A 19,480-nucleotide genomic window follows, 5' to 3' on the forward strand; every position below is an offset into this window, starting at 1 on the left:
GACAGTCGGCTCCCTCAGCCTGTAAAGCGAGATGAGCACCGCAACCCCAGAGTCATCTGCGACTGGACTTAACTGTCAGGGGTCCTTTACCTTTTTAACTAGATAGATAGATAGATAGATAGATAGATAGATAGATAGATAGATAGATTCCCCACATTTCTGTATCATACCCAATGCCTGATGTGGTGCAACCTTCTTTATGCATTTGCATGCATTGGGAATTCTAGAAAAACCACTTCAGGGTTAAGAAAAGGATTTTGTGGACACAGTGACCCTTGTGTCCTCCCAAGCAGGTACATGCAAGGTGCTCCACTAGAAAGCCCCTCCTGCTCTCTGGCCCAACTTTTTGTTGCAGAGGCTGGGCTGCTGTAGGAGAGGTCCACATTTACCTAAACAGGTGATAATGAGTGGAAACTGCTACTGGTCGTTGTGTAATCATTTCAGTTTTTCTTCAAAATTCTCCAGGGGTTTTTTGGCAAAAGGGGCAAGCAAGAATGGCTCCATTCACCTCAAATTTCTCTTTGGGAGAAATTCAGGAGCAACTCTAGAACTGGCTGGGATCATTTTCTATTATTCTTTTGCAGTGTGCGAACTCTTCGGTGTGAGAGTGCAAGGGAGCAGGAGTGAATACAGCCACCATCATGATTTCCCTGTGCAAAAAGTAGAGAGTCTTTATTCCTTTGCTCCCTTAAAGTTTTGAGATACAATTCCAGCAATCCAGACACCAAGCTGGGCATTTTCAAGCAACAGTATATTTCATATAATTGATTTTGTTTAAAATCTTATCATTTATAAAGCCATACAAGGAACTGCAATGAGTCAAGATAGCTGTACAAAGGGAAAGGAAAGCTTAGTTGTGCATGGTCCATTCACACGTGAACCATGGGTGATGCAGAGGCGTCTCTTAGAGAAGTGACAAAAGGTATGGGCACAAAGATACAAAATATAAAGGATAATTCTGTCTGTATAAATACATAAAAAGGGAGTTAATTCTGGCATGTGGCTTGTTTCCCTTCCCAATTACTCCTCTTTGTGTAGGCATTTGCATGTTTGGTGCGTGCTTAAAAAATGGGAGGGGATGCAAGAAGAAACAAAAAGTTGCTTTAAAAGGTCATTAATACTGATAAAGGATGCTGTAACAACATTAACCGTGGTAGTCATAAAACAGCAAATAGTCTGAACTGCAATTTTAAAGTCTGGATCTCCCTGCTTCTAGCGGCTGCAACCCTATAACCATTGTCTATAAGCTCTATTGTCTTCAGTGGAATTGACTTCTGCATAGAACTGCCCTCTTAACTTGAGAGTAGATGTCACTGACTTGAATGGGATGTACTTCCTAGTAAACACTGTTAGATTTGGACCATTTGGCTTTAAATCTGAAACTGATTTTGGAGCTATGCCGCTCATCTCCTGTAGACCTACTTTAAAAAGTGGGAATTGACTACTGGAGATCAATGGGCATGCTCCAGAGTTGAGTAATTTTATGCTGCTCTTTGAAAAAGTACCTACTTGCAACAGAAACCAGCATCCCAATCCTAAACCCATCACTTGTAGGACCACATGATTGTAATGGGACATTTCCAAAGAATATGGTTAGGATTAAAATGTCGTCTTTTTGTGGGGCTCAATATACCGGTGTCGTTTTAGGAGTCTTTCTTTGTTGCTTTTATTAATAACCCTATACATGCTGCTTTTCTTTAGCCCCAAATTCAGGTATATATTGGATGGCATTGGCTAATGATACATTTGGAGAACCACAGGAGCTTTGTGGGTATGCTGCCAGGTTGCCATTACTGGGCAATGGGTGAATGAGGGGCCATGTTGAACAAGGGTTTTGTTTTTTTACGTGGGTGAGAATGCTGATGAAAATGCTGTACAAACACTATGATGACAAATTATGGAACAACTTCTAAAATGGGTTTACAAGGGGGCTGCAATAGGAGATGCTAGTCTTCATTGCCTTAGTATGACAGAAGCTATTACGTCCATGTATAAACCTGGGAGTTTATTCCTCACATGGCCTCGCAACGTGATGGCTTTATCCCTTTTAATTTTTAACTGAACTTCTTGGCTTAATCAGAACAGACTCAACTTGAATAACGTGTTCTGGGTCATCCACGAACAGATTAATAAATTGATGGTTGCCAGATTATAGTAATATATTGGGCCTGTGGCCTTTAAATGTTTCTCCAATACATCCAGTTCCAATTGGTTTCTTTTAGGTATTGGTCTAGTATGGTCCTTATGACTCTGGCCTTATGACTTTCTTCTACTACAAGAAAGATTTAGCAAAACTACAATGCTAGCTCAATGCCCCATGTAGAGTGGCAGTGCAGCCGTTTGCCATAATGCAGAGATATATTAAGTCAATAATCCTCACAGTTATATTGAGCTGGATGTCAAATAATATTTGTTGCTGCAAAATATTAAACATCTTTGTCTGTTGTTTGTCAGCTACATAGAGACAAAAAGAGACAGTACTGTCTCTAATGCTGTTTACTTTAAATTTATTTCACAGGCATTGGGAAGGGATTACTTATTTAAAAATAATTACTTATTTGAAGTTGTATTTAAAGAAAGCAACTGCAGGAGCTTTAGGAATAAATTTGGGATTTTTATAACATTTAAGGAACTGGACATGAGGCTACATGAATGGCTTTGCTCCTGTTCTCTTCTACATCTTACTTTGGCTGTTTCACTGCTCAGTAACCTTCCTCAAATCTCAAGTTATATATCAAATTAGTTGGTGGAAGGGTGATTTAAGTTTTACAAATTTGCTAGAGAAAACCATAATGAACAAAAGTCACTAGTAAAAACGATTTTAAAACAAACAAAGAAAAACTAAAGAGAGAAAAAGAGGCACATTCAAGAAATGTACAGCCAACAGGAAGAGGAAAGTGCATTTCAAACAGGTATCTTTGGCAAGATTATGCAGTTCTTTGTGTACGGAGGAGGGTGTTTGTGTGCATGTGTATAAAATATAACACCTTCTATTGAAAGGGTAGAGTTATTACTACATTGCATACATGGGGGGGGGGATTACATTAGACATCAGTCCCAGGCATTGGAAATGAGTTGGTGAGTTTCAGATGGCATTATCTTCCCTTGTGCTCTTTAAAAGACATTCAATAAATGGCACAAGTTTTTTTCGGGGATTGCAGCAGCTCCTCCAGCACTTGGGAGTTTGGCAGAAAGCAACTAAACCAGTTTAGAACAGGGACTTTCTCTCTCCTGTGCCATAAACAGCCTCCTTAAGCCTATGAAGAAACTGTGGCTGAGGCAAATTAACACCAACAAACCAACCCAAGGATGACTCACCTAGTGAGCAGCTCACTAACATTCTGGGCAAGTGGCTGGGTGCAGGGAGATCAATGGATAAAGAACATAGCAGACGCAAATAGCCCCACAAGGCAGAGAAGGAGACAATCTGTTGCCTCTGAAGTTGTGACAGTATTTCGAAAATTGGTTGCCTTCTCCTCCTCACATATGCCAGGATGTTCCTTCCTGGGTTGGCACTGGCAGTCCATAAAAACGGACCAGGGGTTTCCATTGAGATTGGTCTCCTTTTGATCCCTGCTCTATGGTTTTTAGCACAAATGGAGAGGCACAATGCAAGTTGAGGGAAAGGAAGGAAGGGCAGATAAAAATCATACTCCGCTAACCCAATCAAGATATACACAGAAATTATTGGGTCTGGGGGAACTCTCATTTCTTCTAGCAACTTCTTGTGCATCTTTGTGCTCTTTTTCACAAGCACTTGGTTAGCTCCGGATCGAGAGCCACCCTGGAGGAGCTGGGGACCTGATCTATGGAAAAACTGTGGTTGATAAATACAACAGTTACTCCTAAAATGCAGCTTTTGTCTTGAATGCAAGCCGGAAAAGCAACAAGTTACATAATGTGATTAGCTCTGCCTTTTAAAATAAAGCCATAGTGAGCAAGTATGGCCCAAACGCATAGGGATCTTTAAACTTTCCATCTTCAGCTAGTGAGTTAGTAAAGGAGCAGTGAGCAGGTCATGGCTGGAAGCAGGTATTCTGACATGCGTGTGCCCGCCATGATGATATATATGTGACCACAGAAGCCTTATATCAAGGTCACTTCCTTTGAATGGCAAAACAATAATGAACCATAAAGTTTCAATACCGCTCTCTGTGGCAAGACACCAAATGATGAAGGGGAAGGGTGAGATTGCAAATTTTAATTTTTTGAAAGCAGTGAAAAAATGAAGTCTGAAAAATAGAGACTTTCAAAAAATATATATATTTATAATATTTATATATATATCTATAGACACAGTGTTTCTCTAATTGGTTAATGGCAGGGTGAGACAGTTGCAGGTGAGGGAGGGGGAATCATCTTGCTTGAATTTTGCAGAAGGAGGAAATATTTGTAACCTAGAAGAGAATAAGCTATCGCAGTCTCTGGCATCCCATCTGGATGCGGGTGGGGCAGAGCCTGGACGATGACACCAATAACTGATGCTCCCACTCCATCCAAGGAACCATCTCAACAACAGTCCTTGGATGCAAAACTCATGCTTTATACAGTATCCAGAAATAAGTCTCTCTTCACACACTTTCACACATACGCACACCTCTAACCTTTGCGTCACTCAGCAACGAAGTACAAAATTTATACATGCTCACTTGCTCATTTCTAAAAATGAGGAGGTGGAGATGAGAAAGGCTGTATTGTTGCACTGCCCTGTGGCATGATATCAAAATACATTGCTCTTATGGGGCTGGGGTGGAGAGGGATGGACATCTTTTGAAATCTTGCCCATGTCAATAATACTAACCAAATAAGCACTTTGTACTAAGTTATACATACAAGAGTCTATAACATGGACAGGGAGGAGGGGGGAATGTAGGAAGATGAAAATATCAGAGGAGGTAAAAGATAGATAAAAGCAATATGGCAAAAATAAATACTTTTTGTGTAAATTTCACTTTAAATTTTTTTGATTAGCTTACATTATTTCGTCAGTATATTTCATACATACATACATACATACATATATATATTATATCAAGGCAATGAGAGAGCCACACTCTCTAGGGGAATTTAGGTGACTGCATGACTTGGAGTTTGTATTTTGACTTTTTAGTGAATGTTGCATGGCTTCATGCTGAAGTGCTTCATCAACACACACCCTGTCCCTAAAGATCTTCCCCTGCTAATTCAGGAACCCAGATGGCATTTTAGGGGAACAGACTTTTCAGCCATTGTTTTAAATGGGAGGTCTCAGCCCAACCCAACCCACACTGTGTGTTATGAGTCCTGTTGTGTGTTATCAACAGAGGAGGGTGTGAAGGGCTTACTGCCCACATGTTCCTTATCTGTTGACTCAAGTTGTTGTCATGCATGCTAGTCTCTTCATAAGTCTTTGACCAATCCCCGTTGGACCAGCTGACACAGCAAGCCAAAAGTGACTTGCTTTCAGCAGGGCCTTGACTCTAGTCTAAGTAGAGGTTGAAGAATTCACAATAAACCCATAGGATTTGACACATGGGAACATCTCTTTGTCCATTCAGCACAAGTGTTCATGTCTGGGATTTGCCAGTGCAGATGATGTGAGAACCCTACACAACAGAAGGATACTTCCACAACAAAGCAGACGTCTCCTGACAAGTCAACCTTTCCTTGACAAAGATACCCAGAGCCATTAGTTAATAGGCAGCACTTCCGCAGGCTGTCACATTAGGAGTGACAGAAGTCATGCTAGTAAAAAGACTAATTTGTGATGTTGGCAGAAAAATACATAGCTCCTCCGTGGCTGCTGCTACAATCCTACCTCATTCACTGTGAAAATGGATATGTAGCGGCTCTGCACAAAAAAGATTTGCAAGGTAGAAACTGCCTCCCTTTCCACAACAAATGTCAGTTGAGGACAACACTGCCAAGTGTCAACTAGTGTGTCGGTGCAAGATCTGATGCCTCCAGAAGCAAACACAAAGCCTGAAGAGGCAAAATAATGAATTTTGCTACATATTAATTGTTGAGCTCAAATGGATACAGATTAATCAACTATGGCTGTGCTTAAGCCAAAGCTCACACCAAGTTGGCTCTCCTTACATCATTATTCCTAGTGGCTTCAAAACAAGATCCCCCTCTCCCCATTACTGGATCATCTTGCCTTTGCGCAATTGAATAATTTCCATGCAAGATACAAAATGACGTGCATGCCTACCGAGAAGGGGTAAGCCTGGACAGGAAAGGAATGGCATTCCCAAACTGCTGGTATTTAATTTTTTTAGGGGCAAGGGGATCATGGGACAGATTCCCTGTTCAAATGACCTACCATAGGTCTCATTGCATAGAAACCAGAAGATATAATTATGATGTGGCTAGCATGCTCCTTAAACTTAGCTAGGGGAATACTCCCTGCAACTCTGGTATACAAATTCTGTGTGCACATGCACTGTGCACATGTATGAGGTGTGGACTTCCTGCCTCTGTAGTAGATCAGGCGCTACTGCTCATGAGGCTTCTCCTCCAGCTGGAGTAATGGAGGCCAATGTTCCTAGAGGAGGGGGAGAATGCAGGGGTCAACCGTTCTGAATAACCATCACATCATTCAGCAAAGTCATGTTCTTAACACTGCAGATTTCCACAGATATGTATTGCAACAGGTGCACACTACACAAATGCGCACACACAGGCACACGCACACACGCTCCATACATTCAGCAGTTGAAGAGTTGGGAGCAATTACTTTCAGAAATGGGTACCAATGATTGCTTGTTCGGCATGTCTCTCAATGTGATTCCTGCAGCTCACGTATTCATGATTTTTTAAAAGTTTGCCTTATTTTCTAAACAAGCAACTACTATATAGTCCTACCCCACAAAGGTAAATAAGATCCGTGCTTTGGCCTGTGGGGCTGAATTCTCTGATTTCATGCTGATCCAAAAAGCCAAAATTGTCTCCACCTCTTGAACTTGGCAGGGAAAGGCGACGATGTCGGTTCCTTGGTTTCTACTATGTACGTACGTTTGCTTGGTTTGGGCTTTTCAGCAATTCAGACCTTCCCCCACTCTCCCTCTCTCCCCCCGCCCCCTAAAATTGGTTCACTTCCCTCTTTTGCAACGCACTTCCTCGCACTCCTTCTCGGAACAACTCCAAGTCCTTCTTCAAAATTCAAGGGCAAGAAGCCCCCTTCAGGGGGAAGGCATCGGTTCATCTCTTCTGAGAGGAGCCGAGCATGACCCTGGAGACAAAGTTGACAATGGCGGCAGCTGGTTGGTCGGGGTCCAGCTCAGCAAAGAGGTGGCAGACGTTGTCTGTTGTACTGCCTTGTTTCCTGGCCACAAAGCCAAAGAGTCTGCAGAGATGACAAAGAAAAGAATGGGAGGCAAGGGAGAGAGAGAAAGGTGTAAGCTAGGGCAGACATGAATAACCACAGCTATTTGTGGAGCAGAGATTGCATACTGGTGTTATCAGATAAGCTATATAAATATTCAATCTTCTACCAGTGGAACTTGAGACATGTATCACATGGAATTGGAGGTGGGGAGGTGTGGCCTTTGGAGAAAGGATGTGGATTTCAATTGCTGTAGCTCCATTATCTAAGTAAGAACAACATGTTTTGGGTTTGTTTGTTTGTCTGTTTGTTTTCAATTTCAATTTCAACTTTCAAAAGGAAAGTTATAAATACTAGATGAAACAAAATGGAACAAAATGTGATCCTCCTCCTGTCATTTCTAATTAGGGAAAGAAAAATCCAGACAGCTGGAGATTCTAATAAAAACACCCCTTGCTACAGACCGTACCTAAAATTAGTGGGGCCCATAAGCCCCCAGAGCTCACTCCAAGCTACTCAGCTAGAGGCAGTATCAGGAGGAGAACGGAAAACACGACCAGAGAGAGGAAGTAGCTCAAATTGGTCACACAGCTTGGCTTTTAATAGGATTTTTCTCCCCTAGTAGAAGTAAAAGGATCATATTCAATAAATCTCTCATTATGTATGGGGCTAGTATCACATCTATAGTACAAAACTCTCCATTGTTTATTGGAACAAATTATTACTCTGATTGCATTTTTCTACTGCATTTTTCAGTCCTTTTTCTTTTGCTAAACAAAATGGCAAAACTTGGGAGGTTAGAAAAAAAGAAGTTTTTGCATTTGAGTTTGGGACGCCAAGAGTCTTTTTCAGACTCTTGTTCTGTCTCCTGCCCTCCACCCCCTTTTGGATCATGTGAAATGTGACCTCAACATGAAGTACTGAACTCTCCAGTGTGGTTTAGATAAGCTAGACACAGGCAACAGTCCCTAAGTGAGTTGGACATTGGTAGGATAGACTGCCATCACTGCTTGTGGTTACAGACTGCCATATGCTGAGGAACTGAAGTCAGGGTTGTTTCTGTGGTACCAGTTGATGGAGCCATTCATGCAATGCTAAGCATGGTTTTGACAGCACTGATAACAGATTGAAAGCAAATCTGTCTGAATCAAGGGTCACTCCCCACTCCCTGAAACAGATGGATGCACCAACTGAGTGGGAAATGGGCATGTGCAGATGTATGCAGCCTGCTGCTGCATATAACTTTTCAACCAGGTCTGGGGTTTTTTTTTGGGGGGGGGGATATAACCAGACATTCTCAAATATTATTTAAACACGTTCTCTGTTTTATTTTTAAAGTAACATTTCCCAGTGTAAATGAAGTGGAAGTTGACATGTTTGTATTTCATTTCTTTAGGTAAACACTTGAAAAAATCCACGGAACTTCAAGACTTCTTGTGCAACAAAGAATTCAACCAAGATGGTTTCTCTCAAGATTTCCTCAGAGACTTTAAGAACTTTGTGCTACGTTCCCTGATGGTTGTCTGGAGAAGTCAAAGATGACTTGGTATGGCAGTGGCACGCCCCTCCTTTGGGAATCAAGGGCCATGTGGGCTGGTGTGTATTATCTGTGCTATTTTCGTGGCTAAGAATGGGCTTTGCTGTTTATTCAGAAATGTAGCGGGCATGTCTATAATGACATGTGGAAACTGGAGTCATGACACTTCATGGGAACGATGGGGAAACTCAACACTTGCATAACATAAAAGCCAAGCTGGACCCTTTGCCTAAAATAAAAACATTTTCTGGAAACAGATTTGGCCTATTACATCTCTCTTGGTCTGATGATTTCTGCTTTAAAGCCTTTTGGATCTCAAAGTTAGGACCAATATGGAAGTTCAGACCAACTCTCCATCTGATCACTCCTCTCAGTTATGTGAACCACTTTGATCCAAGATAAATTAGGCCAAAGAACCATTCATACATGTCTGTAAGCTTTGGAGAATCTAGCCACCATCAGAAGGGCCTCTGTCCTTTGTAATGGTCTAACACTGAACCTGAAGTTGAAAAACAAGACTTACTTTGCAGCACCACCACTGTCTGACTTAGTCCACCTGAGGAGATAAGAACAGCCTTTGGTTAATTTTCACCAGGGCAGGAATCCACAATAATACTAAGGTCCAACCTGTACAGTGGAGTAATTAAAGTGGGGTATGGGGGTAGGGAAGACTGGCAAAGTAACACTTTGACTGAATTGGTGGCTAATCACTTGACCCCTTTCTTCCCTGTTTAAAGTAACAAATAAGTACAGCCAAGAAATGGGTGTGGGCTCCATCTACCTCCTACTATTATGAGAAACCCCTCTTCCTTATCCCCTTCTTCTGAGAAATGGTCTGTTGCCAGAATATATTAAGATCTTCAAAAGTGTTGAAATTATGAGCTGTTGGGAAAATGTCTCTGAAATACAAGCTGCTCCAGTGCCTCCAGTGCTGCTCCAGTGCCTCCACTATTGAACAGCTTTCATAAACAACAATGGGCTACGGTGTGATTTTTGCAGGCCCTTCTAGTCAGTCTTCTGGAATCTCATGTCAAAATATTTATGCCAATCAAAGCCCCTGAAACCAGTGGCGTAGCGTGGGTTGTCAGCACCCGGGGCAAGGCAAGTAATTTGCGCCCCCTAACCCGTGGATTTGCGCCCCCTAACCCATGGATTTGCCCTAACCCCAGATGTTGCGCCCGGTGCGGCCGGCCCCCCCTGCACCCCCCACGCTACGCCACTGCCTGAAACTAGCAGGGATATGATATAGCTAAATGGTACAGCATCTGCTTCACATGCAAAAGATCCCAAGTCCAATCCCTGGCATCCCAGGTAGGGATGGGAATGTCCCCTTTCTGAAGCCCTGGATAGCAGTTGCCAGTCAGCATAGACAATCCTGGCCTAGTTGGACCAATAGTTGGACTCGGTATAAACCAGCTTTCTGTGTTCCCATGATGCTTCCCTACTGTCTAAAGCAAATGGTTCACTGAAGTTCAGTTTGTCACCTTTGCTCCTCACGTAGTTCCTTATAAAGGATAATCAAGTGTGTGAGGCATCTAGAAATCTCACCTACTATTGACAATTTCCTGTGTTTTGGAAATTAAGGAAGTCCACCTTGCTGCAGTGTCACAGAAGAACAGAAGTTTAATTGCATAGATTTCTGCTCTCAGTGAGTAGAGCACGAGACTCTTACTCTCAGGGTCATGGGTTTAAAAGATCCCTGCATTGCAGGGGGTTGGACTGGATGGCCCTCATGGTCCCTTCCAACTCTACAATTATAGAATTCTATGTGGAAAATGGAGTCTGCAAGAACTTTGGATTTTCTGAGAAGCAAAGGAAGGGAATGAAGGGTTCTGCCATCTCCTATATTTCGCTTTGTTCAGCTATGGTTTAGTGCTCCTTAAATAGGTTCTTTGTCTGATATAAATTAGGAGTTCCTTTATGGATATGATCCTGTTCTGTGAAACTGCCTGTTCCTTAAGATATGCAAACCAGGCACTGTTCAAGGTACAGTCACATGCAGAGGTGACAGGGCTTTTTTCTTTTTCTTTAGTGATACTCAGCTGGTGCCTATTCTGTTAGATTTTCAGAGCCAGGCTCTTGAACTTTAATGGATGTTGTATTTTACTCTTGCCTTCTCTGGTTTATTGCTCTTTTCACTGTTTATTTTTATTTTTTTTAAATACTGCCCAAATGTTGAGTTTTAGCTGCTTCTTATTAGGCACCTTGCAAGCTTACACTGGAAAGCAACAGTAAAAGTCTTTAAATAAATAAATAACGCGGGATAGAAAACAGAAAGTCATTTTCCCCACCCCATCTTTGCTATGATATATCTGCCTATGAGTACTTTTTTGATTTGAGTCTCTTTAATCACAATAAAACGAAAACCCTGCCACTTACTTTCTCTCCTGTGGGTCCACATCACAGAAGGTGACACTGATGATGGGGTAATGTCGTCTGAAGAACAGCCTGAAACAGAAATATGAACATGAGTAAGTGACATAGTTAAAAGAAATGATAGTGGATGAATGCTTCTGGGCCCATCCATACAAATGGCCAAACAACCCCAAGGTAATCAGCACCATCCTATTACATGAGCTCTGCATCAGTCATTTACAAGGCTAATGGAACACTGGCCAGCGGGGATGTATTAAATGCAAAAATATCCTGAGCTTTACTTGATGCCTACTAGCCAATTATGACAAAACAGAAGTTTGAAATGGGGTATTATACCAGTGCCACTGCTGAGGGCCTTATTTATGAAGCAGAGAGTAACTTGGGGAACTTCTCACTAACACAACCTGATAATGGGTGTGAAAAAACAGTCTTCATTTCGAAGCCCACAGATCATCCTGAGTCCCAGACCATATTTGGCTCTTACTTCCTCTGGTTGTCTGTTAAGGTGATTCCTTGCGTTGAGACTTTGAAATGGACAATAGTAGCAGATGGTGGGGTGTCAGCGGCCAGTGTCTCAGTGATAGCTTTGGCAATGGCCTGTGGCCCTGTTAATGATTCCATCTCCACCGAGTTGATAAAGAGCACATTGCAGGCTGGAGGGGGGAAAAACAGTGGCACACACATCAGTGGGATGGCACAATGCAGGATACACAAAGGCTAAAGCAAGCTCAATCCTGCTGCTGCCTGGACTATAATGAGGATAACTTATATTTGCAGTCTATTTGCTGCCTGCTCATAAGAGCTTTCCCCAATGACTGTGGACTATGCTAGGGAATGTGGATCTGTATCTGACTGACTTTTTGCAAGAAGTCAAACAAGTTTACCATTTCAGTAATCGGAGAGCCTAGAGTCTGTTGCTCCCAATGGCAGAAACCACAATCAAAAGTTGAGAAGTGATTAAGCTACATCAATATGCAGTATAATTCCCCCAATTTATGCAATATCCAAGTGCTGTTTATCTCAGAAGCGGCAAAGTTGCACATAGACCAGTTTAAGCAGCCTAGCTGTGTGCAGGGTTGCACCAAATCAACTTTATCTGCACACTCCAGCAATCCCCCCATTGGCCACTTTCAAATGCCGTGGACCAATTGTTCAACTACAACCTTCGCTGATGACTGGCAAATTGCTGGCTGTGACTTTGACAAGATCTGGAGACCCATGGCTTAGTCAAGCCTACCATAAACCCTTCCATTGCCCACAGTCTTTATTCCAGTTCCTTATCTTGCTGGGACCACTGTAATCTTGGAAAGAAATAAGCTAGTCAGAGCTTTTCTCCTGATGGCTAATTTCCACGCAAAGCTTCTACTGGTCAAAATGAGCCAATAATATCAACACTATGTGCGCTAACACAATCTCCTAATAACACTAAGGACAACTGCTTTGTTTTCATATGATAACAACAACAAAACAAAAACAGGAAAATTATAGAAAGCTGAGTTTAGTTTTGCCCAGGCAACTGACAGCCAGTCATAAATGCTTGCTGGTATCTCTGTGATAGTGTATGAAGAACTTGACTGATAGTTGAAGCTGGTAAGAAAAACCCAGCAAAACTGTTTTAAACTAAAATTTCAAAAGCAAATTTTAAAATTTAAAATTAAATATTTTAAAATTACAGTGAAATTACAATAGCACACTACAAGACCTTAAAACATTATGCAATTATGAATGCTCACAGTGTACCTGTAATGCTCAGGCAAAAACATTATCAGTTTTAACTTGAAACTCTAACTAGCAAAATGCAGAAGGTCACTGCTATCTAAAGCCCAACTACTTATGTAAAAGTTCCATTGAAACCTCTCTTGGAAGAGAAGGCTGATTTTGCGCTGCTCCAGGTACAAGGAACTGCAGGGCTTAAAATGTATGATGAAGGAACAAAAGGGCCATGTATGTGCATACAGAGTTTGAGTACTACCAAGTTAAGTAGAAAGAATATTTTTAAATATTTTCATACAGTGCTGCTCAGTAGATTCCAGAGACTGTATTCAATGGAGCTTTATTCCCAGACAAGGTTGGGGAGGTTTCATTTCAGTAAAAGGGTTCCAAACTGGTTGAAATGTTTCCCCTTTCTATCTGAGCTACTCACCTGCTCCCTGTTTGAGCAAGTCTGTTGCTGAGTTGCTCGATGTGGTTGTCTCTTTTGTTTCATCCATGGGATCTTAAAAAAAAAAAGGAAGGGAAGTTTTTGGCCATCAGCAAGAGCTCTTTCTAAGACCACATGCTCAAGTCCATTTAACACATTCATGTTACCTTGCTGTACCCACAACTGAAGTGTCACAAGGGCTACAGGTTGACTTCCCCTTAACAATTCTAGCAATACATTTTTATGTATGGAGAAAAGATTCTCTCTCATCTTCATATTTTTGTAAACAGAACCAGCAGGAGGTAGCCATTAAAAGTCAACTAAATTAAGGCAGGAAGGATTATCTTGAATTCATGAAAAATGAACATACAGTCAGTGCCTTTTACAGAGTTTGTCCCTCTGCATGACTCCCAGGGGACAATCACACACCAACAGAGATACAGAAATACAGTGTTGTTGCTCGCTAATCTCACTTCTACCTAAATTGCTTTCAGTGAAACATGTTGGCGACAGAATTTGTTATGTTTATGCAAGGTCCTTATGATTCCTTATCCTTTATAAAATTGAACATTCTCTTTTCTCCCGCTCCCTCAGTGTAAGCCTAGGGATGGGGGGGTGGGAATCTTGGATTTCAAAGTGGACTCACCTGATTTGATCTGTATCACATCATGAGTCCACTTTAAAATCTGCAATATGGCAGATTTCTTTATTAGATAGACCAAGGTTTCCAGTGCTGCCTCCGCCCCCTCCCAATTTTAAAAATCCTTTCCCAAAGCTCCAGAGAGTCTTCCAGCCACACACAGTATGAGAAGCTACTGTGCAGTGGGTTCTTGCCATTACACACTTTTGAATAGATATGGGGAACAAGTCCCACAGGGAGCAACTGAACTTGAGGCTATTCCATTGCTCTCAGGGGAGATTTTACAGCAAAAGCATGGCTGCCCCCAAGTAAACACTTATATTTATTAAATATAAGCATTCTCCTGCACCCTTCATGTAAGTTGTGCATTTATGACTCTTGTAATCGTCTGATTCAAGGCTCCTGTCTTCAGACGTATAGTATTTCAACCCTAAAGCTCTTAAGGCAGGTGGGTCTGCAGGGAAAGGTTCTAGAACTTCTAATCTGGTCGTTTGTATCAAACCAGGAATACAAAAAAGTTACTCTTCTTTTGAGAGCTTTTGAACACACACACACTCCTGATGAATAAACAGTGGTGTTCTCTCCATGTACTCTGCTCCTGATGCCCACAAGTGCTTTCCACCCTATGTACATGTTTTTACCTCGATCGGGAATGACCAGCTTGCAGGGCAAGGCCAGAGGCATGATGGAGTGCTGGTACACGAGAGCTGACAAGCAACCTGGGCAAGAGAACAGGGAAATATGACAAAAGTTAAAGATACCCGATGGTGCAATTTGGTGGCATTCAGTTTCTGCTGCTACATTCTGATGTGATGCTATGTTTACCCTCAGTGATTTCTATACAATGCACCAAATGAATTGGATACATAGCTGTCTAAATACCTGAATGTCCAGGGTCAAATTCTGAAACCTGTTGCTCAGATTACTTTTGATTCTATGAGACATGCTCTCTCTATATATATAATTTGCAAAAGCTTATTGTATATAATAAAAAATTAATCAATCAAGACAGCACAAGTTATTATTAAGAAACATATATCAATAAAATTATCATTATGCATCTTGGTTTCTGTTATATCCATTTCTCCCTAGTGCCAGAAGTCCTCGAAATATTGTTGTTTTTTCACCACAGCCTCCACAAGAGGGCAGAATTGGGCAGAACGTTTATCTTCAATAAAACACAAGAGAATGGGATGGGACCAGGCAGTTCTATTTATGAAAAGCAGAGGGCAGGAAAGGTTTATACAAAGTATTTCTAATTCATTTTTAAAGTAGGCACTTACCAAAATTTGGTTCATTGGGGCATCCTTTTAGTTTCACACCTTTAGGGCTGGTTTCTATCAGGAAGTGCCTAACCAGCTCATTGGTGAGATCTCCTGTTGGGACAAATCAGGATTTCAGTGCAAGTTCTGAAAGCATCTTTCAAGTCATAACACTCTGATTTAGGATATGGTGGGCCATAAACTCATACCATGCTGCCCTTCACTGGCAAGCAAAAGGAAATTAGAACAATGTACCTTCTCAGTTATAGTGACTTTTTTACTCTACGCTAATGCTGATCAGAAGGTTGGTGGTTCAAATCCCCGTGACGGGTTGAGCTCCTGCCAACCTAGCAGTTCAAAAGCACGTCAAAGTGCAAGTAGATAAATAGGTACCGCTCCAGCGGGAAGGTAAACGGCGTTTCCGTGCGCTGCTCTGGTTCACCAGAAGCGGCTTAGTCATGCTGGCCACATGACCCGGAAGCTGTACACCGGCTCCCCCCAGCCAATAAAGCAAGATGAGCTCCACAACCCCAGAGTCAGTCACGACTGGACCTAATGGTCAGGGGTCCCTTTACCTTTACCTTACATGCTAGAAATGGCCATATATGAAGCAATGAAAGAAGGTTATCAGCATCACTATTTATGGCAGAAGAAACTCAAGGCCCTGACTTCACACAGAATTTAGTTGTTATCGCCACAAGATGGCATAGCTGTGTGCAGTCTGGAGTAAGAATGTGTTTTCTAATGAACTAATCATATCAGTCACGCCCTGATTTCCCATGCCGCAGCTCAGTTCCTATTTAGAAAAGCTCTTGATAGGATACAAAATCTCAATCTCTGTTTCCTCACAAGACAAAACATTTAGAGCCTAGTCTGAAAACATGGGCTTGCTATTAGCATAAGCCACAAACACTGAAAGTATGAAATATCATACCTGGCACAGAATTTGGCATCCAGGCATTCCCTTGGCAGGGGTATAACCGCCCAAATATATCCCATTTTCAGATGAACAGATACTGTCAGGGTTGAGAGTGATCTGCATTTTATGTGTTCCATTAGGGCTACGGGGGAGAGGGGAGGGATTACTAAAAGTGAAAGAAGGGGATACCTTTCTTGCTCTGTTGCAAAATACCAGGAGGCGGAGAAGCAACTTTCATGGCCAATCCATAGGCTCCTCGGAAGGAGTGGCTGTCTCGAATGATAAAAGCCCCAGGTTCCTTGTCTTTCAGCAGTGCAATGGCTGAGAAAGAAGAACATATCCCCTGTATGTAAATGGATCCAAGCAGTAATAGGCACTTACTGGACAAATGTTAAAGAAATCAACGTACATTAAATGTACAAGAAAAGGCTCTGAGGCCCAATTCACACAACTAGTCCTAGCAGTTCCCACCAACTATCCTCTCCATTGTAGCTACAGTACCAGGAATTTGCCCATCACAGCAGCAATAACCTTAGCACATGTTGAATTAGTTCCTGAACCTTTGACACATCTAATGCAGGATTTTCTTATCTACTTGTATACTTGAAGGCAAACGTCCTTCTAAGATTTGATTAAGGCAAAAGTAAAACTGCAGAAGGAACAAGAAAGTCCTTGCCCAGGAGAATCTGATCTGAAACAGGGCCAGCCTCCATTCAGTAACAGTCACTTTACCCTTGCAAGGGGAGACATGAAGGAAATGAGGGGACATGTTCTTGGATTAAGGGTGGATCTGCAGAGCTGAGCTGCCAAGTGCCTCAGCTGTTGAATGGGTGAGAGGAATTGCTGTTGACAGAAACATAAACAAAGTCTTTTAAAGGGGTCGCTCACAATTATCTGAGAGGTAGCTTATCAGCATTGGCTGGGGACAGAGGCACCTCATTCATCATTATAACATGGCTCGTGGCCAAAATTACAACCAACATGCTTGCAAGATCTCTAAGCCTCAACACCTTGACTACCCCAATATAGCATATACTTACCTGCACATCTCTGCATGTAAACATAAGCCGTCATAGGATGGAATTATTCTAAAAACCACTTCTATTATTTTCTTCTTAAAAATGTAAATTCACTACTGCACAGTACTAGTGAAGTCATTAACTCTCTGTCAGTGGGTGCCTCTCTTTTTTCAGTCCCTGTGACTCAATAGTACATGCATGTGCACATGTCAACAGAGGGATCCAAAGTGTGCACTTGTCACGTCTGTTGCAGACTCCCCTATTACACGTGTCAATAGTGGACCTGAACCATCTATTTTAGGAGGTGAGAAATTGCACAGAGGTGAGGATGAATTGTTAATCTGTGCTGGGCAAGAAACCGTACACTTCTGAAGCTGAAGGGATAGCACAAGCACCAGAAGGCTCTACATTTCAAGGCACTCTAAGTGGGGAAATGTCTTGCTCCAATTTCACATTACTGCTGGATCTTTCTACAGATCACTTTGCATTTCTCTTCCCACAGCCAGCGGTCAAGGTTAAAATCCATTTAGGCCTAAATGTTGCAATGCCAAGTACAGGTTCGCTGCCAAAAAGCCCCCGATCCTGTGCTCAGATTACTGAAATATGTGGTGTGGCTTCATTGCATTGTGTTTACCCTCATCCATGCTTTATATCATCAGCTGCTAATGGGAGAGAGAAGGGGAATGCACAGTGGGTTGTATCCGACTAAGTTTTACTCAAAGTAGACCATTGCATTAATAGTCCCAAGTCATGTTCATTGATTTCAGTGGGTCTACTTTGAGTAGAACTAGCAGCTGATATAACAGAGTATGATGACATCAAACTATATGTAGACATTTCGGTGAAAGAGGGGCACTGTTTTCAGTGGCAAGCATTTGTTTGATATCACATCTAGCTGCTCCCTTATAGAACCAGCAGTTGGAGACTTCTAAGCAATGTCAGTCTGCACTGATCACACTTCAGTTGTCATTCGCTGGATTTCTAGCACAAATGTGATCTGTGAAAAATTTGAAGCTGTAATGTGGCACAGCAGATGAAACACACAGAGCCCAGCCTCTAAGGACCAAACTACACCTTACATTACTCACAACGTTTTATAAAATGTGCTTAAGCTGGCCATTCTTATTTTGAAGCAAAAGCAGCCATTCAGGGCCCCAGGTTGGGACATGTTCACTATCTTCCTATCCAGCTTGCCATTACTACAATTGTTTAAACAAGGTATGTGTTCTTGTTGTGGAGTGGATATTACTGAGAAAATTGTGAGAAATGTTTGGGCAAGCATCTGCTGGGGATACAGGCTATCCTGCCTTAGGATAAGGGTTAAGCTAGAAAGAAAGATCCACTCCACTTTTAGGCTAGAAAAAGTCACTTTTATTATTCAGTCTATTTTAGTTGTTTGGGTCTTATAAAAGTCTCAGAGTCAACTCCTACTTCCCTTGAGATTAGAGAAGTTTTCCACTGTTTGGATTTAATTTAGGGGAAGGAAAGGAGCACAACTAAACTTTCCATTGCTGAGTATAGGAACAGGTAACATCTAATAGCTTTGGAAATGGCCATCACCACTTAAAATAGCCATCAGACACAACTGGCCACTGAGTGAATCAAAACAGTGATGTACGGGTGAAAGGATATAGCCTTCAAAGGATTAAGCTACTTAATTGCACTTTATTTTTAATACTGTCAAACTGGCTAGGGTTCAAAGGAGAGAAACAAAGAAGGCTAGGTTTTTGGAATACCAGTTCTATGAGGGAATGGTTGAAGGGACCAGGACTGTTTAGACTAAAGTTGTAAAGGTTTCTGAGGGGCAGTGAGGCAAGTCATGCTATTATTTTTTTTCAAATATACATCTTAAAAAGCATCTATAAAGAGAATGTGTGTTCTAACAGGTTGAAGGCAAGAGGAATACTGGGTTACATTGGCACACGATAACTGTACCATCTACCACAGTCTAGGAGCTTGATACAGACCAAATCTGAAATCTGTATCCAAGTTCCTCCTGCCACTGATGAAAATGATTCCATATACAAACAGCCTAACTATTCCTGTGGCAAGCTCTCTCATCTTGAGATAGTCTGGTCATCTGTATCATTTTGCCAAGTGGCAATGGGAATGTTATCATACTAGGTGCAGATGTGCTGTAAAATGGCCAATGTTAACTGCCCATGGCTAGTGCAGAACCACTGTGGTTAGCAATAGGAGTCCAAGAGGACGTACTTTAAGTTCTATCATAATGGAGGCCCCTGGAAGAGGAAAAATGTTCTGGAAGTGTTTGATTTGTCCT

At 41.8% G+C, this 19,480-nt stretch overlaps 1 protein-coding gene across 50 annotated transcripts in view; it reads right to left on the reverse strand.

Annotated features, from left to right (window-relative positions):
- Window positions 1-645: 645 nt before the first annotated feature.
- Window positions 646-19,480, reverse strand: part of TNS1 (tensin 1) — a 319,529-nt gene continuing 300,694 nt past the window's right edge. For all 50 annotated transcript variants that reach the window (XM_083583947.1, XM_083583945.1, XM_083583943.1 and 47 more), the window contains 8 exons: window positions 16,370-16,501; window positions 15,283-15,375; window positions 14,641-14,718; window positions 13,363-13,434; window positions 11,704-11,872; window positions 11,223-11,291; window positions 9,367-9,399; window positions 646-7,327 (listed from right to left, as the gene is read on the reverse strand). In XM_083583947.1, the coding sequence (XP_083440073.1) occupies window positions 7,183-7,327; window positions 9,367-9,399; window positions 11,223-11,291; window positions 11,704-11,872; window positions 13,363-13,434; window positions 14,641-14,718; window positions 15,283-15,375; window positions 16,370-16,501 (791 nt within the window). In that variant the 3' untranslated portion in view covers window positions 646-7,182. The remainder of the gene's footprint in view (window positions 7,328-9,366; window positions 9,400-11,222; window positions 11,292-11,703; window positions 11,873-13,362; window positions 13,435-14,640; window positions 14,719-15,282; window positions 15,376-16,369; window positions 16,502-19,480) is intronic.

This window comes from Podarcis filfolensis (genome assembly GCF_964270895.1).
Source record: "Podarcis filfolensis genome assembly, chromosome: 1".
Taxonomy (NCBI): domain Eukaryota; kingdom Metazoa; phylum Chordata; class Lepidosauria; order Squamata; family Lacertidae; genus Podarcis; species Podarcis filfolensis.